The sequence below is a fragment of the Rhinoderma darwinii genome, chromosome 6, assembly GCF_050947455.1.
Source record: "Rhinoderma darwinii isolate aRhiDar2 chromosome 6, aRhiDar2.hap1, whole genome shotgun sequence".
Classification (NCBI taxonomy): domain Eukaryota; kingdom Metazoa; phylum Chordata; class Amphibia; order Anura; family Rhinodermatidae; genus Rhinoderma; species Rhinoderma darwinii.
Genome location: NC_134692.1, coordinates 145,427,089 through 145,453,150, shown reverse-complemented (window position 1 = coordinate 145,453,150; position 26,062 = coordinate 145,427,089). Strand labels below are relative to the sequence as shown.

The 26,062-nt window shown below is 37.1% G+C and overlaps 1 protein-coding gene across 2 annotated transcripts; it reads left to right on the top strand.

Moving 5' to 3' along the window:
* The first annotated feature begins 1,472 nt into the window (after nucleotides 1–1,472).
* MAPK7 (mitogen-activated protein kinase 7) lies at nucleotides 1,473–26,062 on the top strand. 2 transcript variants are annotated; one of them, XM_075830941.1, is made up of 7 exons: nucleotides 1,473–1,613; nucleotides 1,769–1,991; nucleotides 4,256–4,421; nucleotides 4,871–6,057; nucleotides 23,518–24,434; nucleotides 24,880–25,007; nucleotides 25,261–26,062. In XM_075830941.1, exons 2-7 carry the CDS (start codon nucleotides 1,775–1,777, stop codon nucleotides 25,412–25,414), a joined length of 2,769 nt encoding a protein of 922 aa, XP_075687056.1. In that variant the 5' UTR covers nucleotides 1,473–1,613; nucleotides 1,769–1,774; the 3' UTR covers nucleotides 25,415–26,062. The 2 variants fall into 2 exon arrangements, with proteins under 2 accessions (XP_075687056.1, XP_075687057.1); XM_075830942.1 differs by having other exon boundaries at nucleotides 24,880–25,013; nucleotides 25,261–25,343.

Here is a 26,062-nt window from a genome sequence, read left to right as displayed (position 1 = left end):
TGATATATGGGGGGACGGTGATAAATGGGGGGCGGTGATAAATGGGGGACGGTGATAAACGGGGGGACGGTGATAAACGGGGGGACGGTGATAAACGGGGGGGGCGGTGATAAACGGGGGGGGGGGCGGTGATAAATGGGGCGGGCGGTGATAAATGGGGGGGCCGTGATAAATGGGGGGTGGTGATAAATGGGGGGGGCGGTGATAAATGGGGGGGCGGTGATAAATGGGGGACCGCGGTGATAAATGGGGGGGGCGGTGATAAATGGGGGGGGGCGGTGATAAATGGGGGGGGCGGTGATAAATGGGGGGGGCCGTGATAAATGGGGGGACGGTGATAAATGGAGGGGGTGGTGATATATGGGGGGGACGTTGACAAACGGGGGGTGGTGATGGATGGGGGGGCGGTAATAATTGGGGGGGCGGTGATTGATGGATGAATGGGCGTTGATAAATGGGTGGACGGTGACAAATGGAAGACACGGTGATGGATGGGGGTGGGGCATTTGGAGAGTGACATTTGGGTCACTGACCACACTATAAACCACCAGGCATCTGACTGCCCCCTATACACTCACCCGGTACTGCAAGGGGCATCTAAAAATCAACATAATCCTGCCCCCTCCTATCACTGATACCCCTCATCCTGCCCCTCCCATCACTGATACTCCTCATCCTGCCCCTCCCATCACTGATACCTCTCAACCTGCCCCTCCCATCACTGATACCCCTCATCCTGCCCCTGCCATCACTGATGCCCCTCATCTTGCTCCTCCTATCACTGATACCCCTCATCCTGCCCCTCCCATCACTGATACCCCTCATCTTGCTCCTCCTATCACTGATACCCCTCATCCTGCCCCTGCCATCACTGATACCCCTCATCCTGCCCCTGCCATCACTGATACCCCTCATCCTGCCCCTGCCATCACTGATACCCCTCATCCTGCCCCTGCCATCACTGATGCCCCTCATCCTGCCCCTCCCATCACTGGTGCCCCTCATCTTACTCCTCCGATCACTGATGCCCCTCATCCTGCCCCTCCCATCACTGATGCCCCTCATCCTGCCCTTCCCATCACTGGTGTCCCTCATCTTGCTCCTCCTATCACTGATGCCCCTCATCCTGCCCCTGCCATCACTGATGCCCCTCATCCTGCCCCTCCCATCACTGGAGTCCCTCATCCTGCTCCTTCTATGATTGGTGGAGGTGCAGTACTACGCTCCTCCCCGCCCATTGCTTTCGGTAGTAACGGTTTCCCAGCAGCCGCAGTCACATGGTTTTGCTGTCGACCGCACAGTTGCTAGGCAGCAGGACACGCCCATCCACTCACTCACGAGTCTTGGATTGGTGGAGCAGATTTGTTCCCGGACGGAGACGGCTGTGGCCACGCCCCCGATCGCCGCTAAACATCCGGGGACCTGTCTACAGCTCGGCAGCCGGGTAACTTATTATTAAAGGAGCCGCAGCGTTCTTAGCTTCCGGGTGTGAAGGATGTAAGGGCAGTGGAGGACTGTCGGGAGGGCCCGGGGAGGACAGGCTGGAGGGGCATGTTTATTAGCCCAGTTCTATTAGGACTATCTGAGGACTTGCCACATGTCCTGATAGCCAGGTATCGTGTACGGGCGGTACATTTCTGCAGGAGGCTTTGTCGTGTGTTACGTAGGAGGCGACGCGTTGCTCCTGGACGCAGTGACGTAATATATAAATGTATAATATTATATCCGCCATGTCACATTACTGAGTTCCCCATCACTTTCCTTCTAGGAAACAATGGAGGAGAAGAAACAAGGGGACGAGGCGCAGGATGGCGACAGCTCCAAACTACAGGAGGCTCGCTGCCCCTCCTCCACCGCTGCCAAGAACCTCGCCATCCTCCAGGAGCGCTCCTTCGACATCAACTTTGATGTTGGTGACGAGTACGAGATCATCGAGACTATCGGCACTGGAGCCTATGGTGTGGTGTCATCTGCGCAGAGAAAAGAGACGGGTAAGAGGCGTGCTACTACAACTCTCAGCATCACTGCTACTACAACTCTCAGCATCACTGCTACTACAACTCTCAGCATCACTGCTACTACAACTCTCAGCATCACTGCTACTACAACTCTCAGCATCACTAATACCCCAACTCTCAGCATCACTGCTACCACAACTCTCAGCATCACTGCTACCCCAACTCTCAGCATCACTGCTACCCCAACTCTCAGCATCACTGCTACCCCAACTCTCAGCATCACTGCTACCGCAACTCTCAGCATCACTGCTACCGCAACTCTCAGCATCACTGCTACCGCAACTCTCAGCATCACTGCTACCGCAACTCTCAGCATCACTGCTACCCCAACTCTCAGCATCACTGCTACCCCAACTCTCAGCATCACTGCTACCGCAACTCTCAGCATCACTGCTACCGCAACTCTCAGCATCACTGCTACCGCAACTCTCAGCATCACTGCTACCGCAACTCTCAGCATCACTGCTACCGCAACTCTCAGCATCACTGCTACCACAACTCTCAGCATCACTGCTACCGCAACTCTCAGCATCACTAATACCCCAACTCTCAGCATCACTGCTACCACAACTCTCAGCATCACTGCTACCCCAACTCTCAGCATCACTGCTACCCCAACTCTCAGCATCACTGCTACCCCAACTCTCAGCATCACTGCTACCGCAACTCTCAGCATCACTGCTACCGCAACTCTCAGCATCACTGCTACCGCAACTCTCAGCATCACTGCTACCGCAACTCTCAGCATCACTGCTACCCCAACTCTCAGCATCACTGCTACCCCAACTCTCAGCATCACTGCTACCCCAACTCTCAGCATCACTGCTACCGCAACTCTCAGCATCACTGCTACCGCAACTCTCAGCATCACTGCTACCGCAACTCTCAGCATCACTGCTACCGCAACTCTCAGCATCACTGCTACCGCAACTCTCAGCATCACTGCTACCGCAACTCTCAGCATCACTGCTACCGTACCTCCCAACCGTCCCGGATTCAGCGGGACAGTCCTGGATTTCGGGCGGTGTCCCGCTGTCCCGGGCGGCCGGGGGTTTCTGAAGCCTTGAACCATCAGGTCTCTTCTTCAGAATTAATTAGTTCATAGCGGAGGACCAGAGGGAGCTCTTCCGCTCGCCGAGGACTCCCTGGGCACAGCGCTACTGTAAGTGCTGTGCTCGGGGAAGCCCTTAACCTCACTGTCCATATATGGACAGTGACATCAGGGCTTCCCTGTAGAAGCAGAATATCTGCATATTCTCTGGCTGGGGATTGCGCTCCTAGATGGAGTCCCAATGGCGCTATCTACATGGTCAGTGTGGCACTATATGGGGGCACTATCTACAGGGGACACTGGCGCTATGTACATGGGCACTGGCACAAGGGGCATCTATGGGGGCATTATACTGTGTGGGCTGAACCAGGTGTGTATGGGTGGGATTAAAGGCGTGGCTAAAAAGAAAAAAAAATTGTTGTTCCGCATCGGTTGTCCCTCTTTGTGATACGTGAAAGTTGGGAGGTATGCTACTACAGCTCTCAACATCACTACTACTACAACTCTCCACATCACTGCTACTACAGCTCTCAACATCACTACTACTACAACTCTCCACATCACTGCTACTACAGCTCTCAACATCACTACTACTACAACTCTCCACATCACTGCTACTACAGCTCTCAACATCACTACTACTACAACTCTCCACATCACTGCTACTACAACTCTCCACATCACTGCTACTACAACTCTCCACATCACTGCTACAACTCTCGTTGATATATTTAGTGGGGTGAGGGGTAACATCTTACTGGTGGTCGTTGTCCGTTGCAGTTGGTAAGACCTCCCCCTCCCATTAATGGTGCGGCTGTAGACATACGATTGCGGCCTCTAGAACCAACTGTAAGGTAGTGCAGCCACCAGAGAACAATAGTGATCACACAGAAACGCAGCCGATTCCTACTGTCCAGCACTGATAGCTCTGACCTACACTGAAACATTGTAACAAAGCCTCAGCTGTGGGAAGCATTAAGTTAGGACGAGTTTTCAGCCTCTAGATGTGAACATTGAATGTTCCCATTCACTGACAGAGAGCAGAGATCTACAAAACATTGAGAAATGCAAACACAAAATCTATTAGAAAGTTGTGAAGAGTGTTTATGATTTACATAGGACTGACCGGCCCGTCATGTAACGTCACTGACTGAGACCCTCTCTCACGTCTCTCTCCGATCCTCAGGTCAGAAAGTCGCCATTAAGAAGATTCCCAACGCCTTCGACGTGGTGACAAACGCCAAGCGCACCCTGCGCGAGCTGAAGATCCTGAAGCACTTCAAACACGACAACGTCATCGCCATCAAGGACATCCTGAAACCCGCCGTGACTTATTCCGAATTCAAGTCTGTGTAAGGACAAGCAGCACAGAGTATGTCAGGAGAGGAGTGTGCTGATCATGTGGGAGGAGCAGGATCACAAGCAGCACAGAGTATGTCAGGAGAGGAGTGTGCTGATCATGTGGGAGGAGCAGGATCCCCAGCAGCATAGAGTATGTCAGGAGAGGAGTGTGCTGATCATGTGGGGGGTCACAGGCTGAGAGTTACATAGTGGGAGAAGCAGGATCCCCAGCAGCACAGAGTATGTCAGGAGAGGAGTGTGCTGATCATGTGGGGGGTCACAGGCTGAGAGTTACATAGTGGGAGGAGCAGGATCCCCAGCAGCACAGAGTATGTCAGCAGAGGAGTGTGCTGATCATGTGGGAGGAGCAGGATCTCCAGCAGCACAGAGTATGTCAGGAGATGTAGTTCGCTGGCGCAGTTGCAGTTGGGTGATGCTGACGGCCTCTCTCTATTCTCAGGTACGTGGTTCTTGACCTCATGGAGAGCGACCTCCACCAGATCATCCACTCCTCGCAGCCGCTGACCTTAGAGCATGCCCGCTACTTCCTGTATCAGCTGCTGCGGGGGCTGAAGTACATCCACTCCGCCAACGTCCTGCACCGGGACCTGAAGCCGAGTAACCTCCTGATCAATGAGAACTGTGAGCTGAAGATTGGAGACTTCGGGATGGCGCGGGGGCTGTGCACTAAACCTGACGAGTACAAGTACTTCATGACGGAGTACGTGGCCACACGCTGGTACCGCGCCCCGGAGCTGATGCTGTCGCTGCACGAGTATACCCAGGCCATAGACATGTGGTCGGTCGGCTGCATCTTCGCCGAAATGCTGGGACGCAAACAACTGTTCCCCGGAAAGAACTACATCCACCAGCTGCAGCTCATCATGACAGTGCTCGGGACGCCCTCCAGCCAGGTCATCCGGGCAATCGGTGCAGAGAGGGTCCGAGCCTACATCCAGAGCCTGCCCACTCGCCAGCCAGTGCCATGGACAAACCTCTACCCGCAGGGAGACCGCAAAGCCCTCAACCTCTTGTCCAAAATGTTGCGGTTCGATCCGCGAGAGCGGATTTCTGTACGGGAAGCCCTGCGCCACCCATTCTTATCCAAATACCACGACCCGGATGACGAGCCGGAGTGTGTGCCCGCTTTTGACTTTGGCTTTGACAAGAAAATCCTGACCAAAGAGCAAATTAAAGAGGCCATCGTGGCGGAGATTGACGGATTCCACCGCAGGCGAGAGGGCATCCGGCGGCAGATCAGCTTCAAGCCCGCCCTAAAAGCCGCGGTGGAGGGGCCAGGACCAGAGACTATGGTGAGGGAAGAGGATTTCCATTCACCCCCATTGCCGTCCCCCTCAGAGGGACTGGATGTCGACATGCCGAGTGCCAACTCCGCTAGAGACAGAGCAGATTTTCCGATGGAGTCACCAAGAGTGGCAGAGAAGACGGAGACCATCGACCTGACATCTCCTGTGGAGAGCGAAGAGACCTCACCCCAGCGGGTGAAGGAGGAGGTGAAAGAGGAGGCGCCACTTATCAAAGCTGATCCAGAACCTGTGCCAAAGAGAGAGGGCACCATATCCGATGACACAAAGGCGGCACTAAAGGCTGCTCTACTGAAATCAGCCCTGCGGAATAAATCCAAAGGTGGGAGAAGACACAACACTCAACATCGACATACTGTAATCCCCCCCCCCCCCACGTCTCTATAGGGGGCAGTATTATAGTAGTTATATTCTTGTGTATATACAGGAGCAGTATTATAGTAGTTATATTCTTGTATATAGGGGGCAGTATTATAGTAGTTATATTCTTGTATATAGGGGGCAGTATTATAGTAGTTATATTCCTGTATATAGGAGCAGTATTATAGTAGTTATATTCCTGTATATAGGGGCAGTATTATAGTAGTTATATTCGTGTATATAGGAGGCAGTATTATAGTAGTTATATTCTTGTATATAGAGCAGTATTATAGTAGTTATATTCTTGTATATACAGGAGCAGTATTATAGTAGTTATATTCTTGTATATAGGGGGCAGTATTATAGTAGTTATATTCTTGTATATAGGGGGCAGTATTATAGTAGTTATATTCCTGTATATAGGGGCAGTATTATAGTAGGTATATTCTTGTATATAGGGGGCAGTATTATAGTAGTTATATTCTTGTATATAGGAGCAGTATTATAGTAGTTATATTCTTGTATATATAGGGAGCAGTATTATAGTAGTTATATTCTTGTATATAGGGGGCAGTATTATAGTAGTTATATTCTTGTATATAGGGAGCAGTATTATAGTAGTTATATTCTTGTATATAGGGAGCAGTATTATAGTAGTTATATTCTTGTATATAGGAGCAGTATTATAGTAGTTATATTCTTGTATATAGGAGCAGTATTATTGTAGTTATATTCTTGTATATAGGAGCAGTATTATAGTAGTTATATTCTTGTATATAGGAGCAGTATTATAGTAGTTATATTCTTGTATATAGGAGCAGTATTATAGAAGTTATATTCTTGTATATAGGGGCAGTATTATAGTAGTTATATTCTTGTATATAGGGAGCAGTATTATAGTAGTTATATTCTTGTATATAGGGGGCAGTATTATAGTAGTTATATTCTTGTATATAGGGGGCAGTATTATAGTAGTTATATTCTTGTATATAGGGAGCAGTATTATAGTAGTTATATTCTTGTATATAGGGGCAGTATTATAGTAGTTATATTCTTGTATATAGGGGGCAGTATTATAGTAGTTATATTCTTGTATATAGGAGCAGTATTATAGTAGTTATATTCTTGTATATAGGGGCAGTATTATAGTAGTTATATTCTTGTATATAGGAGCAGTATTATAGTAGTTATATTCTTGTATATAGGGGCAGTATTATAGTAGTTATATTCTTGTATATAGGGGAAGTACTATAGTAGTTATATTCTCTTGTATAGGGGCAGTATTATAGTAGTTATATTCTTGTATATAGGGACAGTATTATAGTAGTTATATTCTTGTATATAGGAGCAGTATTATAGTAGTTATATTCTTGTATATAGGAGCAGTATTATAGTAGTTATATTCTTGTATATAGGGGCAGTATTATAGTAGTTATATTCTTGTATATAGGAGCAGTATTATAGTAGTTATATTCTTGTATATAGGAGCAGTATTATAGTAGTTATATTCTTGTATATAGGAGCAGTATTATAGCAGTTATATTCTTGTATATAGGAGCAGTATTATAGTAGTTATATTCTTGTATATAGGGAGCAGTATTATAGTAGTTATATTCTTGTACAAGGGGCAGTATTATAGTAGTTATATTCTTGTATATAAGGAGCAGTATTATAGTAGTTATATTCTTGTATATAGGAGCAGTATTATAGTAGTTATATGCTTGTATATAGGAGCAGTATTATAGTAGTTATATTCTTGTATATAGGGGGCAGTATTATAGTAGTTATATTCTTGTATATAGGGGCAGTATTATAGTAGTTATATTCTTGTATATAGGGGCAGTATTGTAGTAGTTATATTCTTGTATATAGGGGCAGTATTATAGTAGTTATATTCTTGTATATAGGGGGCAGTATTATAGTAGTTATATTCTTGTATATAGGAGCAGTATTATAGTAGTTATATTCTTGTATATAGGTGCAGTATTATAGTAGTTATATTCTTGTATATAGGAGGCAGTATTATAGTAGTTATATTCTTGTATATAGGGGAAGTATTATAGCAGTTATATTCTTGTATATAGGGGCAGTATTATAGTAGTTATATTCTTGTATATATAGGGGGCAGTATTATAGTAGTTATATTCTTGTATATAAGGAGCAGTATTATAGTAGTTATATTCTTGTATATAGGGGGCAGTATTATAGTAGTTATATTCTTGTATATAGGGGGCAGTATTATAGCAGTTATATTCTTGTATATATAGGGGGCAGTATTATAGTAGTTATATTCTTGTATATAGGAGCAGTATTATAGTAGTTATATTCTTGTATATAGGGGGCAGTATTATAGTAGTTATATTCTTGTATATAGGGGCAGTATTATAGTAGTTATATTCTTGTATATAGGGGCAGTATTATAGTAGTTATATTCTTGTATATAGGGTGCAGTATTATAGTAGTTATATTCTTGTATATAGGAGCAGTATTATAGTAGTTATATTCTTGTATATAGGTGCAGTATTATAGTAGTTATATTCTTGTATATAGGAGGCAGTATTATAGTAGTTATATTCTTGTATATAGGGGCAGTATTATAGTAGTTATATTCTTGTATATAGGGGCAGTATTATAGTAGTTATATTCTTGTATATAGGGTGCAGTATTATAGTAGTTATATTCTTGTATATAGGAGCAGTATTATAGTAGTTATATTCTTGTATATAGGTGCAGTATTATAGTAGTTATATTCTTGTATATAGGAGGCAGTATTATAGTAGTTATATTCTTGTATATAGGGGAAGTATTATAGTAGGTATATTCTTGTATATAGGAGCAGTATTATAGTAGTTATATTCTTGTATATAGGAGCAGTATTATAGTAGTTATATTCTTGTATATAGGAGGCAGTATTATAGTAGTTATATCCTTGTATATAGGAGCAGTATTATAGTAGTTATATTCTTGTATATAGGAGCAGTATTATAGTTAGTTATATTCTTGTATATAGGGGGCAGTATTATAGTAGTTATATTCTTGTATATAGGGGGCAGTATTATAGTAGTTATATTCTTGTATATAGGGAGCAGTATTATAGTAGTTATATTCTTGTATATAGGGGCAGTATTATAGTAGTTATATTCTTGTATATAGGGGGCAGTATTATAGTAGTTATATTCTTGTATATAGGAGCAGTATTATAGTAGTTATATTCTTGTATATAGGGGCAGTATTATAGTAGTTATATTCTTGTATATAGGAGCAGTATTATAGTAGTTATATTCTTGTATATAGGGGCAGTATTATAGTAGTTATATTCTTGTATATAGGGGAAGTACTATAGTAGTTATATTCTCTTGTATAGGGGCAGTATTATAGTAGTTATATTCTTGTATATAGGGACAGTATTATAGTAGTTATATTCTTGTATATAGGAGCAGTATTATAGTAGTTATATTCTTGTATATAGGAGCAGTATTATAGTAGTTATATTCTTGTATATAGGGGCAGTATTATAGTAGTTATATTCTTGTATATAGGAGCAGTATTATAGTAGTTATATTCTTGTATATAGGAGCAGTATTATAGTAGTTATATTCTTGTATATAGGAGCAGTATTATAGCAGTTATATTCTTGTATATAGGAGCAGTATTATAGTAGTTATATTCTTGTATATAGGGAGCAGTATTATAGTAGTTATATTCTTGTACAAGGGGCAGTATTATAGTAGTTATATTCTTGTATATAAGGAGCAGTATTATAGTAGTTATATTCTTGTATATAGGAGCAGTATTATAGTAGTTATATGCTTGTATATAGGGGGCAGTATTATAGTAGTTATATTCTTGTATATAGGGGCAGTATTATAGTAGTTATATTCTTGTATATAGGGGCAGTATTGTAGTAGTTATATTCTTGTATATAGGGGCAGTATTATAGTAGTTATATTCTTGTATATAGGGTGCAGTATTATAGTAGTTATATTCTTGTATATAGGGTGCAGTATTATAGTAGTTATATTCTTGTATATAGGAGCAGTATTATAGTAGTTATATTCTTGTATATAGGTGCAGTATTATAGTAGTTATATTCTTGTATATAGGAGGCAGTATTATAGTAGTTATATTCTTGTATATAGGGGAAGTATTATAGCAGTTATATTCTTGTATATAGGGGCAGTATTATAGTAGTTATATTCTTGTATATATAGGGGGCAGTATTATAGTAGTTATATTCTTGTATATAGGAGCAGTATTATAGTAGTTATATTCTTGTATATAGGGGGCAGTATTATAGTAGTTATATTCTTGTATATAGGGGCAGTATTATAGTAGTTATATTCTTGTATATAGGGGCAGTATTATAGTAGTTATATTCTTGTATATAGGGTGCAGTATTATAGTAGTTATATTCTTGTATATAGGAGCAGTATTATAGTAGTTATATTCTTGTATATAGGTGCAGTATTATAGTAGTTATATTCTTGTATATAGGAGGCAGTATTATAGTAGTTATATTCTTGTATACAGGGGGCAGTGTTATATATTCTTGTATATAGGGGGCGGTATTATAGTAGTTATATTCTTGTATATAGGGGCAGTATTATAGTAGTTATATTCTTGTGTATATATAGGGGGCAGTATTATAGAAGTTATATTCTTGTATATAGGGGGCAGTATTATAGCAGTTATATTCTTGTATATAGGGGCAGTATTATAGTAGTTATATTCTTGTATATAGGAGCAGTATTATAGTAGTTATATTCCTGTATATAGGGGCAGTATCATAGTAGTTATATTCTTGTATATAGGGGGCAGTATTATAGTAGTTATATTCTTGTATACAGGGGGCAGTATTATAGTAGTTATATTCTTGTTTATAGGGGGCAGTGTTATATATTCTTGTATATAGGGGGCAGTATTATAGTAGTTATATTCTTGTATACAGGGGGCAGTGTTATATATTCTTGTATATAGGGGGCAGTATTATAGTAGTTATATTCTTGTATATAGGGGCAGTATTATAGTAGTTATATTCTTGTATATAGGGGGCAGTATTATAGTAGTTATATTCTTGTATATAGGGGCAGTATTATAGTAGTTATATTCTTGTATATAGAAGCAGTATTATAGTAGTTATATTCTTGTATATAGGGGGCAGTATTATAGTAGTTATATTGTATATAGGAGGCAGTATTATAGTAGTTATATTCTTGTATATAGGAGCAGTATTATAGTAGTTATATTCTTGTATATAGAGGCAGTATTATAGTAGTTATATTCTTGTATATAGGGGGCAGTATTATAGTAGTTATATGCTTGTATATAGGAGCAGTATTATAGTAGTTATATTCTTGTATATAGGGAGCAGTATTATAGTAGTTATATTCTTGTATATAGGAGCAGTATTATAGTAGTTATATTCTTGTATATAGGAGCAGTATTATAGTAGGTATATTCTTGTATATAGGAGCAGTATTATAGTAGGTATATTCTTGTATATAGGGGCAGTATTATAGTAGTTATATTCTTGTATATAGGGAGCAGTATTATAGTAGTTATATTCTTGTATATAGGGGCAGTATTATAGTAGTTATATTCTTGTATATAGGGAGCAGTATTATAGTAGTTATATTCTTGTATATAGGGAGCAGTATTATAGTAGTTATATTCTTGTATATAGGGGCAGTATTATAGCAGTTATATTCTTGTATATAGGGTGCAGTATTATAGCAGTTATATTCTTGTATACAGGGAACAGTATTATAGTAGTAATATTCTTGTATATAGGGGCAGTATTATAGTAGTTATATTCTTGTATATAGGAGCAGTATTATAGTAGTTATATTCCTGTATATAGGGGCAGTATTATAGTAGTTATATTCTTGTATATAGGGGGCAGTATTATAGTAGTTATATTCTTGTATACAGGGGGCAGTATTATAGTAGTTATATTCTTGTATATTGGGGGCAGTATTATAGTAGTTATATTCTTGTATACAGGGGGCAGTGTTATATATTCTTGTATATAGGGGGCAGTATTATAGTAGTTATATTCTTGTATATAGGGGGCAGTATTATAGTAGTTATATTCTTGTATACAGGGGGCAGTATTATAGTAGTTATATTCTTGTATATTGGGGGCAGTATTATAGTAGTTATATTCTTGTATACAGGGGGCAGTGTTATATATTCTTGTATATAGGGGGCAGTATTATAGTAGTTACGTTCTTGTATATAGGAGCAGTATTATAGTAGTTATATTCTTGTATATAGGAGCAGTATTATAGTAGTTATATTCTTGTATATAGGAGCAGTATTATAGTAGTTATATTCTTGTATATAGGAGCAGTATTATAGTAGTTATATTCTTGTATATAGGGGTAATATAGTAGTTATATACTTGTATATAGGAGCAGTATTATAGTAGTTATATTCTTGTATATAGGAGCAGTATTATAGTAGTTATATTCTTGTATATAGGGGGCAGTATTATAGTAGTTATATTCTTGTATATAGGGGCAGTATTATAGTAGTTATATTCTTGTATATAGGGAGCAGTATTATAGTAGTTATATTCTTGTATATAGGAGCAGTATTATAGTAGATATATTCTTGTATATAGGGGGCAGTATTATAGTAGTTATATTCTTGTATATAGGGGGCAGTATTATAGTAGTTATATTCTTGTACATGGGGCAGTATTATAGTAGTTATATTCTTGTATATAGAAGGCAGTATTATAGTAGTTATATTCTTGTATATAGAAGGCAGTATTATAGTAGTTATATTCTTGTATATAGGGGGCAGTATTATAGTAGTTATATTCTTGTATATAGAAGGCAGTATTATAGTAGTTATATTCTTGTATATAGGGGGCAGTATTATAGTAGTTATATTCTTGTACATGGGGCAGTATTATAGTAGCTATATTCTTGCATATAGGGGCAGTATTATAGTAGTTATATTCTTGTATATAGGAGGCAGTATTATAGTAGTTATATTCTTGTATACAGGGGGCAGTATTATAGTAGTTATATTCTTGTATATAGGGGGCAGTATTATAGTAGTTATATTCTTGTATATAGAAGGCAGTATTATAGTAGTTATATTCTTGTATATATGAGGCAGTATTATAGTAGTTATATACTTGTATATAAGGAGCAGTATTATAGTAGTTATATTCTTGTATATAGGGACAGTATTATAGTAGTTATATTCTTGTATATAGGGGCAGTATTATAGTAATTATATTCTTGTATATAGGAGCAGTATTATAGTGGTTATATTCTTTTATATAGAGGCAGTATTATAGTAGTTATATTCTTGTATATAGGGGGCAGTATTATAGTAGTTATATTCTTGTATATAGGGGGCAGTATTATAGTAATTATATTCTTGTATATAGGAGCAGTATTATAGTAGTTATATTCTTGTATATAGGGAACAGTATTATAGTAGTTATATTCTTGTATATAGGGAGCAGTATTATAGTAGTTATATTCTTGCATATAGGAGCAGTATTATAGTAGTTATATTCTTGTATATAGGAGCAGTATTATAGTAGGTATATTCTTGTATATAGGAGCAGTATTATAGTAGGTATATTCTTGTATATAGGGGCAGTATTATAGTAGTTATATTCTTGTATATAGGGGGCAGTATTATATATTCTTGTATATAGGGGGCAGTATTATATATTCTTGTATATAGGGGGCAGTATTCTATATTCTTGTATGTAGGGAGCAGTATTATAGTAGTTATATTCTTGTATATAGGGGGCAGTATTATAGTAGTTATATTCTTGTATATAGGGAGCAGTATTATAGTAGTTATATTCTTGTATATAGGGGCAGTATTATAGCAGTTATATTCTTGTATACAGGGAACAGTATTATAGTAGTTATATTCTTGTATATAGGGGCAGTATTATAGTAGTTATATTCTTGTATATAGGAGCAGTATTATAGTAGTTATATTCCTGTATATAGGGGCAGTATCATAGTAGTTATATTCTTGTATATAGGGGGCAGTATTATAGTAGTTATATTCTTGTATACAGGGGGCAGTATTATAGTAGTTATATTCTTGTATACAGGGGGCAGTGTTATATATTCTTGTATATAGGGGGCAGTATTATAGTAGTTATATTCTTGTATATAGGGGGCAGTGTTATATATTCTTGTATATAGGGGGCAGTATTATAGTAGTTATATTCTTGTATATAGGGGGCAGTATTATAGTAGTTATATTCTTGTATATAGGGGGCAGTATTATAGTAGTTATATTCTTGTATATAGGGGGCAGTGTTATATATTCTTGTATATAGGGGGCAGTATTATAGTAGTTATATTCTTGTATATAGGGGGCAGTATTATAGTAGTTATATTCTTGTATACAGGGGGCAGTGTTATATATTCTTGTATATAGGGGGCAGTATTATAGTAGTTATATTCTTGTATATAGGGGTAATATAGTAGTTATATACTTGTATATAGGGGCAGTATTATAGTAGTTATATTCTTGTATATAGGGGTAATATAGTAGTTATATTCTTGTATATAGGAGCAGTATTATAGTAGTTATATTCTTGTATATAGGGGTAATATAGTAGTTATATACTTGTATATAGGAGCAGTATTATAGTAGTTATATTCTTGTATATAGGGAGCAGTATTGTAGTAGTTATATTCTTGTATATAGAGGGCAGTATTATAGTAGTTATATTCTTGTATATAGGGAGCAGTATTATAGTAGTTATATTCTTGTATATAGGGGCAGTATTATAGTAGTTATATTCTTGTATATAGGAGCAGTATTATAGTAGTTATATTCTTGTATATAGGAGCAGTATTATAGTAGTTATATTCTTGTATATAGGAGGCAGTATTATAGTAGTTATATTCTTGTATATAGGGGGCAGTATTATAGTAGTTATAGTCTTGTATATAGGGGGCAGTATTATAGTAGTTATATTCTTGTATATAGGGAGCAGTATTATAGTAGTTATATTCTTGTATATAGGGGCAGTATTATAGTAGTTATATTCTTGTATATAGGGAGCAGTATTATAGTAGTTATATTCTTGTATATAGGAGGCAGTATTATAGTAGTTATATTCTTATATAGGAGCAGTATTATAGTAGTTATATTCTTGCATATAGGAGCAGTATTATAGTAGTTATATTCTTGTATATAGGAGCAGTATTATAGTAGTTATATTCTTGTATATAGGAGCAGTATTATAGTAGTTATATTCTTGTATATAGGAGCAGTATTATAGTAGTTATATTCTTGTATATAGGGGCAGTATTATAGTAGTTATATTCTTGTATATAGGGGCAGTATTATAGTAGTTATATTCTTGTATATAGGAGGCAGTATTATAGTAGTTATATTCTTGTATATAGAGGCAGTATTATAGTAGTTATATTCTTGTATATAGGGGCAGTATTATAGTAGTTATATCCTTGTATATAGGAGCAGTATTATAGTAGTTATATTCTTGTATATATGAGGCATTATTATAGTAGGTATATTCTTGTATATATATAGGGGGCAGTATTATAGTAGTTATATCCTTGTATATAGGAGCAGTATTATAGTAGTTATATTCTTGTATATAGGGGCAGTATTATAGTAGGTATATTCTTGTGTATATATATAGGAGCAGTATTATAGTTGTTATATTCTTGTATATAGGGGGCAGTATTATAGTAGTTATATTCTTGTATATAGGAGGCAGTATTATAGTAGTTATATTCTTGTATATAGGGGCAGTATTATAGTAGTTATATTCCTGTATATAGGAGCAGTATTATAGTAGTTATATTCTTGTATATAGGGGCAGTATTATAGTAGTTATATTCTTGTATATAGACGGCAGTATTATAGTAATTATATTCTTGTATATAGGAGCAGTATTATAGTAGTTATATTCTTGTATATAGGGGCAGTATTATAGTAGTTATATTCTTGTATATAGACGGCAGTATTATGTTAGTTATATTCTTGTATATAGGAGCAGTATTATAGTAGTTATATTCCTGTATATAGGAGCAGTATTATAGTAGTTATATTCTTGTATATAGGAGGCAGTATTATAGTAGTTATATTCTTGTATATAGGGGGCAGTATTATAGTAGTTATATTCTTGTATATAGGGGCAGTATTATAGTAGTTATATTCTTGTATATAGGGAGCAGTATTATAGTAGTTATATTCTTGTATATAGGGGGCAGTATTATAGTAGTTATATTCTTGTATATAGGAGGCAGTATTATAGTGGTTATATTCTTGTATATAGGAGCAGTATTATAGTAGTTATATTCTTGTATATAGGAGGCAGTATTATAGTGGTTATATTCTTGTATATAGGAGAAGTATTCTAGTAGTTATATTCTTGTATATAGGAGCAGTATTATAGTAGTTATATTCTTGTATATAGGGGGCAGTATTATAGTAGTTATATTCTTGTATATAGGGTGCAGTATTATAGCAGTTATATTCTTGTATACAGGGAACAGTATTATAGTAGTTATATTCTTGTCTATAGGGGGCAGTATTATAGTAGTTATATTCTTGTATACAGGGGGCAGTGTTATATATTCTTGTATATTGGGGGCAGTATTATAGTAGTTATATTCTTGTATATAGGGGTAATATAGTAGTTATATACTTGTATATAGGGGCAGTATTATAGTAGTTATATTCTTGTATATAGGGGTAATATAGTAGTTATATTCTTGTATATAGGAGCAGTATTATAGTAGTTATATTCTTGTCTATAGGGGGCAGTATTATAGTAGTTATATTCTTGTATACAGGGGGCAGTGTTATATATTCTTGTATATAGGGGGCAGTATTATAGTAGTTATATTCTTGTATATAGGGGTAATATAGTAGTTATATACTTGTATATAGGGGCAGTATTATAGTAGTTATATTCTTGTATATAGGGGTAATATAGTAGTTATATTCTTGTATATAGGGGCAGTATTATAGTAGTTATATTCTTGTATATAGGAGCAGTATTATAGTAGTTATATTCTTGTATATAGGAGCAGTATTATAGTAGTTATATTCTTGTATATAGGAGCAGTATTATAGTAGTTATATTCTTGTATATAGGAGGCAGTATTATAGTAGTTATATTCTTGTATATAGGGGGCAGTATTATAGTAGTTATAGTCTTGTATATAGGGGGCAGTATTATAGTAGTTATATTCTTGTATATAGGGGGCAGTATTATAGTAGTTATAGTCTTGTATATAGGGGGCAGTATTATAGTAGTTATATTCTTGTATATAGGGAGCAGTATTATAGTAGTTATATTCTTGTATATAGGGGCAGTATTATAGTAGTTATATTCTTGTATATAGGGAGCAGTATTATAGTAGTTATATTCTTGTATATAGGAGGCAGTATTATAGTAGTTATATTCTTGCATATAGGAGCAGTATTATAGTAGTTATATTCTTGTATATAGGAGCAGTATTATAGTAGTTATATTCTTGTATATAGGGGCAGTATTATAGTAGTTATATTCTTGTATATAGGGGGCAGTATTATAGTAGTTATATTCTTGTATATAGTGGGCAGTATTATAGTAGTTATATTCCTGTATATAGGGGGCAGTATTATAGTAGTTATATTCTTGTATATAGACGGCAGTATTATAGTAGTTATATTCTTGTATATAGGGGCAGTATTATAGTAGTTATATTCCTGTATATAGGGGCAGTATCATAGTAGTTATATTCTTGTATATAGGGGGCAGTATTATAGTAGTTATATTCTTGTATACAGGGGGCAGTATTCTAGTAGTTATATTCTTGTCTATAGGGGGAAGTATTATAGTAGTTATATTCTTGTATACAGGGGGCAGTGTTATATATTCTTGTATATAGGGGGCAGTATTATAGTAGTTATATTCTTGTATATAGGGGCAGTATTATAGTAGTTATATTCTTGTATATAGGGGCAGTATTATAGTAGTTATATTCCTGTATATAGGAGCAGTATTATAGTAGTTATATTCTTGTATATAGGGGCAGTATTATAGTAGTTATATTCTTGTATATAGACGGCAGTATTATAGTAATTATATTCTTGTATATAGACGGCAGTATTATAGTAATTATATTCTTGTATATAGGAGCAGTATTATAGTAGTTATATTCTTGTATATAGGGGCAGTATTATAGTAGTTATATTCCTGTATATAGGAGCAGTATTATAGTAGTTATATTCTTGTATATAGGGGCAGTATTATAGTAGTTATATTCTTGTATATAGACGGCAGTATTATAGTAATTATATTCTTGTATATAGACGGCAGTATTATAGTAATTATATTCTTGTATATAGGAGCAGTATTATAGTAGTTATATTCTTGTATATAGGGGCAGTATTATAGTAGTTATATTCTTGTATATAGACGGCAGTATTATGTTAGTTATATTCTTGTATATAGGAGCAGTATTATAGTAGTTATATTCCTGTATATAGGAGCAGTATTATACTAGTTATATTCTTGTATATAGGAGGCAGTATTATAGTAGTTATATTCTTGTATATAGGGGGCAGTATTATAGTAGTTATATTCTTGTATATAGGGGCAGTATTATAGTAGTTATATTCTTGTATATAGACGGCAGTATTATAGTAGTTATATTCTTGTATATAGGGGCAGTATTATAGTAGTTATATTCTTGTATATAGGGAGCAGTATTATAGTAGTTATATTCTTGTATATAGGGGGCAGTATTATAGTAGTTATATTCTTGTATATAGGAGGCAGTATTATAGTGGTTATATTCTTGTATATAGGAGCAGTATTATAGTAGTTATATTCTTGTATATAGGAGGCAGTATTATAGTGGTTATATTCTTGTATATAGGAGCAGTATTATAGTAGTTATATTCTTGTATATAGGGGGCAGTATTATAGTACTTATATTCTTGTATATAGGAGCAGTATTATAGTAGTTATATTCTTGTATATTGGAGCAGTATTATAGTAGTTATATTCTTGTATATAGGAGCAGTATTATAGTAGTTATATTCTTGTATATAGGGGCAGTATTATAGTAGTTATATTCTTGTATATAGGAGCAGTATTATAGTAGTTATATTCTTGTATATAGGGGGCAGTATTATAGTAGTTATATTCTTGTATATAGGGGCAGTATTATAGTAGTTATATTCTTGTATATAGGGGCAGTATTATAGTAGTTATATTCTTGTATATAGGGTGCAGTATTATAGTAGTTATATTCTTGTATATAGGGTGCAGTATTATAGCAGTTATATTCTTGTATACAGGGAACAGTATTATAGTAGTTATATTCTTGTCTATAGGGGGCAGTATTATAGTAGTTATATTCTTGTATACAGGGGGCAGTGTTATATATTCTTGTATATAGGGGGCAGTATTATAGTAGTTATATTCTTGTATATAGGGGTAATATAGTAGTTATATACTTGTATATAGGGGCAGTATTATAGTAGTTATATTCTTGTATATAGGGGTAATATAGTAGTTATATTCTTGTATATAGGAGCAGTATTATAGTAGTTATATTCTTGTATATAGGGGTAATATAGTAGTAATATACTTGTATATAGGAGCAGTATTATAGTAGTTATATTCTTGTATATAGGAGCAGTATTATAGTAGTTATATTCTTGTATATAGGGAGCAGTATTGTAGTAGGTATATTCTTGTATATAGAGGGCAGTATTATAGTAGTTATATTCTTGTATATAGGGAGCAGTATTATAGTAGTTATATTCTTGTATATAGGGGCAGTATTATAGTAGTTATATTCTTGTATATAGGAGCAGTATTATAGTAGTTATATTCTTGTATATAGGAGCAGTATTATAGTAGTTATATTCTTGTATATAGGAGGCAGTATTATAGTAGTTATATTCTTGTATATAGGGGGCAGTATTATAGTAGTTATAGTCTTGTATATAGGGGGCAGTATTATAGTAGTTATATTCTTGTATATAGGGGGCAGTATTATAGTAGTTATAGTCTTGTATATAGGGGGCAGTATTATAGTAGTTATATTCTTGTATATAGGGAGCAGTATTATAGTAGTTATATTCTTGTATATAGGGGCAGTATTATAGTAGTTATATTCTTGTATATAGGGAGCAGTATTATAGTAGTTATATTCTTGTATATAGGAGGCAGTATTATAGTAGTTATATTCTTATATATAGGAGCAGTATTATAGTAGTTATATTCTTGCATATAGGAGCAGTATTATAGTAGTTATATTCTTGTATATAGGAGCAGTATTATAGTAGTTATATTCTTGTATATAGGGGGCAGTATTATAGTAGTTATATTCTTGTATATAGGGGCAGTATTATAGTAGTTATATTCTTGTATATAGACGGCAGTATTATAGTAGTTATATTCTTGTATATAGGGGGCAGTATTATAGTAGTTATATTCTTGTATATAGGAGCAGTATTATAGTAGTTATATTCCTGTATATAGGGGCAGTATCATAGTAGTTATATTCTTGTATATAGGGGGCAGTATTATAGTAGTTATATTCTTGTATACAGGGGGCAGTATTATAGTAGTTATATTCTTGTCTATAGGGGGCAGTATTATAGTAGTTATATTCTTGTATACAGGGGGCAGTGTTATATATTCTTGTATATAGGGGGCAGTATTATAGTAGTTATATTCTTGTATATAGGGGTAATATAGTAGTTATATACTTGTATATAGGGGCAGTATTATAGTAGTTATATTCTTGTATATAGGGGTAATATAGTAGTTATATTCTTGTATATAGGAGCAGTATTATAGTAGTTATATTCTTGTATATAGGGGTAATATAGTAGTTATATACTTGTATATAGGAGCAGTATTATAGTAGTTATATTCTTGTATATAGGAGCAGTATTATAGTAGTTATATTCTTGTATATAGGGAGCAGTATTGTAGTAGTTATATTCTTGTATATAGAGGGCAGTATTATAGTAGTTATATTCTTGTATATAGGGAGCAGTATTATAGTAGTTATATTCTTGTGTATATATATATATAGGAGCAGTATTATAGTTGTTATATTCTTGTATATAGGGGGCAGTATTATAGTAGTTATATTCTTGTATATAGGAGGCAGTATTATAGTAGTTATATTCTTGTATATAGGGGCAGTATTATAGTAGTTATATTCCTGTATATAGGAGCAGTATTATAGTAGTTATATTCTTGTATATAGGGGCAGTATTATAGTAGTTATATTCTTGTATATAGACGGCAGTATTATAGTAATTATATTCTTGTGTATATAGGAGCAGTATTATAGTAGTTATATTCTTGTATATAGGGGCAGTATTATAGTAGTTATATTCTTGTATATAGACGGCAGTATTATATTAGTTATATTCTTGTATATAGGAGCAGTATTATAGTAGTTATATTCCTGTATATAGGAGCAGTATTATAGTAGTTATATTCCTGTATATAGGAGCAGTATTATAGTAGTTATATTCTTGTATATAGGAGGCAGTATTATAGTAGTTATATTCTTGTATATAGGGGGCAGTATTATAGTAGTTATATTCTTGTATATAGGGGCAGTATTATAGTAGTTATATTCTTGTATATAGACGGCAGTATTATAGTAGTTATATTCTTGTATATAGGGGCAGTATTATAGTAGTTATATTCTTGTATATAGGAGGCAGTATTATAGTAGTTATATTCTTGTATATAGGGGGCAGTATTATAGTAGTTATATTCTTGTATATAGGGGGCAGTATTATAGTAGTTATATTCTTGTATATAGGGGCAGTATTATAGTAGTTATATTCTTGTATATAGACGGCAGTATTATAGTAGTTATATTCTTGTATATAGGGGCAGTATTATAGTAGTTATATTCTTGTATATAGGAGGCAGTATTATAGCAGTTATATTCTTGTATATAGGAGCAGTATTATAGTAGTTATATTCTTGTATATAGGGAGCAGTATTATAGTAGTTATATTCTTGTATATAGGGGGCAGTATTATAGTAGTTATATTCTTGTATATAGGAGGCAGTATTATAGTGGTTATATTCTTGTATATAGGAGCAGTATTATAGTGGTTATATTCTTGTATATAGGGGCAGTATTATAGTAGTTATATTCTTGTATACAGGGGCAGTATTATAGTATTTATATTCTTGTATATAGGGGGCAGTATTATAGTAGTTATATTCTTGTATATAGGGGCAGTATTATAGTGGTTATATTCTTGTATATAGGAGCAGTATTATAGTAGTTATATTCTTGTATATAGGGGCAGTATTATAGTAGTTATATTCTTGTATATAGACGGCAGTATTATAGTAGTTATATTCTTGTATATAGGGGCAGTATTATAGTAGTTATATTCTTGTATATAGGGAGCAGTATTATAGTAGTTATATTCTTGTATATAGGGGGCAGTATTATAGTAGTTATATTCTTGTATATAGGAGGCAGTATTATAGTGGTTATATTCTTGTATATAGGAGCAGTATTATAGTAGTTATATTCTTGTATATAGGGGGCAGTATTATAGTAGTTATATTCTTGTATATAGGGGGCAGTATTATAGTAGTTATATTCCTGTATATAGGGGCAGTATTATAGTAGTTATATTCTTGTATATAGGGAGCAGTATTATAGTAGGTATATTCTTGTATATAGGGGCAGTATTATAGTAGTTATATTCTTGTATATAGGGAGCAGTATTATAGTAGGTATATTCTTGTATATAGGGGCAGTATTATAGTAATTATATTCTTGTATATAGGAGCAGTATTATAGTAGTTATATTCTTGTATATAGGGGCAGTATTATAGTAGTTATATTCTTGTATATAGACGGCAGTATTATATTAGTTATATTCTTGTATATAGGAGCAGTATTATAGTAGTTATATTCCTGTATATAGGAGCAGTATTATAGTAGTTATATTATTGTATATAGGAGCAGTATTATAGTAGTCATATTATTATATATAGGAGCAGTATTATAGTAGTTATATTCTTGTATACAGGGGCAGTATTATAGTAGTTATATTCTTGTATATAGGAGCAGTATTATAGTAGTTATATTCTTGTATATAGGAGCAGTATTATAGTAGTTATATTCTTGTATATAGGGGCAGTATTATAGTAGTTATATTCTTGTATATAGGGGGTGCACTGAGGTACATCATGTGCCTTAGCATTTTCTGTGTGTGCTGTTTAGTTCCAGTTGCGGCAGATCTTTCATACCGTTAGATGAGGACTTTGTCACAGATTTTTGGTGTGGACAATCTGCTGTGTCTGTATTCAGCCTAATGGATCGGTATACAATGGTTTGGTCATGAGGCTTTCTATAACCGCCAGCTCGTTCTTTCTTTGCTGCAGATGCTCCTTGTTTGGTACATGAGACGTCCGAAATGAAGAAACCAATAACCGCCCAGGAACGTCAGCGGGAAAGAGAAGAGAAAAGGAGGAGACGTTATGAACGTTCTCGGGAGAAGGAGAAGAAGCAGAAGGAGAAGGAGCGTCGTGACATAAAGAGAGCGGAAGGATTCGGGGGGCTGGTTTTGAGTGAGAATGATAAGAACCTTCTGGAGCGCTGGACTCGAATGATTGACCAGAACCATCCACAGGCTCCGCCCTCATGCAGCCAAAACGCGCCAGCACCTCTGCCAGCTGTGATGTGCCCTGACGTCTGTCCTGTCCCCCAGCCCCCTCCACCACAGACCGTCTTTGCTGTTACGAACCTTAATCCAGTCCCTGAGGTCAGAAACCAGCAAAATGGCGCTGTCACCACCCCGTCTGTGCCACCCAATATCCAGTACATGCCCCGCTGCCTAAACCCGTGCCCTGTGTCCAACCTGCTTCACTATGTCCCACCGGCCTCTCCTGCCTTCCGAATGGGCCCGGTAATGTTGGCGCCTCCCGTGAAGCCGGTGACTCCTCCAGTCGCTACACAACTTCCTCCAGACGTTCCGTTTCTTGCTGGAGGACAAGTCTTACCCGGTTCATTCCCTTCTCCTGCCAGGCTCAATCCAACATGGAACCGAGGAGGGCAACAAGACGGCTGGCCTGCACCCGACACCGGAGACGGGAAGAACAGCTCCATCACCGTGGATCCTACGCTGTTCCTGCGCAGCCCCACTGACCTTGAGCGCCCCCCACAAGAAGTTTGTCTCATTCAAGAGGAGCCCAAGTCTCGGGATCTGCCACTTCTTCCACCCGCCACGTTCCGCTCTGCAGACGCCAGCGCGGTTTCTTCGGATATCAATCTGGTGACTCAACAGCTGTCAAGGTCTCAGGTTAGACTGATGTTACCATCCTCTGCCCCCCACGCCTCCGCTAAAACAAGGCTGTGACCCCTTTAATCTCAGGATCAGTGGGGGCCCCAGAGGTCGGTTCACTTTATTTAATGTGGGTATACGCCTTTAAAATTGTGGCATGAACCGTCCCTCGTCTGTATTAATCTAACAGAGTGGCCGGAGCCCCGTCCTGTCCCCAGGCCGTCGATCACATCTTCTAATAAACCTGCGGTCACCATTTGGTCTCATTATAATATTGTAATTACTAAGTATCAGACCTATAGTAACATAGCAGAGCCGGCCCGGCGATCTTTCATGGGAACCCCCCCACACACACACACACACCTATTTTGACATTTGTCTTGTCTGTGATGTTGAAGATTTGCAAACGTACAAAGGAAAATAAAACCCATCTCCCTAATTATTATTTTTGTTTGATTTTTAGGTGGAGGATGTGTTGCCCCCTGTCTTCTCTGTCACCCCCAAAGGAAGCGGCGCTGGCTACGGAGTGGGCTTTGACCTGGAGGAATTTTTGAACCAGTCGTTTGAGATGACTATGGAGAACCGTGAAAGGTGACGGTAACTGTAAATCTTTTTACTTAAGTTATGCTGCTCATAAGTCCCCTCCAGAGCAGCATTTATGATTCTGCTATAGACTGCGGATGTCACGTCTTCCTGCTGCCCCCTGCTGGTTCATTGTCTGCAGTTTCATGCTCTGCTATACCATGTGCAGTCATCTACAGAAAATAAACGTCTTGTTCAGTTCCCAGCCCCCACACTTCCACTCATTCCCATGTAACGCTGGTGTTTTGTCCTTCTCCCCCAGCCTGGCGGACTACACTCCTCTGTCAGCGTCGCTCCTGGCCGACTGGTTGGATGTTCATCGTATGAACCCCGCAGACATGGCTTCCCTTCAGGACGATCTACAGCTGGGATCTCCCATGAGCCTGTCTGACATCCCCGACCTCCAGGACAGCTGAGGAATCGGGGTGCGGGCAGAGGATGGCGACACGTTACCGGTTTATATACAGAGGTGCCTGCAGGAACGGACACGAAATACGCAGGAGGAACGGCGGTGGCACCTGGAAGGTCATAGGAGGAGTCCACGTGTTCACAACAATCCGTCAGCACGACTCTCATCATCCACCATCCCCTCTGGGAGGTCTCTGCGTCTTCCGCTGATCTCGCTGGTCCAGCTTCAGACTGATGGAATAGTGACTGGTTCATCCGGTGCCACAAATGGATCAACCCTCCAAGATCTTCTCTTCATAGACTTAAAAACATTGAGCTCTGCATTATCCACTGCCACTGACTACTCTACACCAGGGTCTGTGCTCCGCACACATTGAGCTCTGCATTATCCACTGACCAACACTACACCAGGGTCTGTGCTCTGCAGCTCTGCACGCATTGAGCTCTGCATTATCCACTGCCACTGACCCACACTACACCAGGGTCTGTGCTCTGCACGCATTGAGCTCTGCATTATCCACTTACCCACACTACACCAGGGTCTGTGCTCCGCAGCTCTGCACACATGAGATCCCGCGCTGTCCTGCCCATTTTCCAGGCGGGATCCTGACCATTGCGCTGTCGCTGCTCCCGATCCTGAATTATGATTCTTCAAT

Excerpts from the sequence above, each read along its gene's own strand:
- MAPK7 (XM_075830941.1), top strand. The coding sequence starts at position 1,775 with ATGGAGGAGAAGAAACAAGGGGACGAGGCGCAGGATGGCGACAGCTCC. Across the intron at positions 1,992-4,255 it reads TGCGCAGAGAAAAGAGACGG|GTCAGAAAGTCGCCATTAAG; the intron begins GTAAGAGGCGTG and ends TCCGATCCTCAG. Across the intron at positions 4,422-4,870 it reads TATTCCGAATTCAAGTCTGT|GTACGTGGTTCTTGACCTCA; the intron begins GTAAGGACAAGC and ends CTCTATTCTCAG.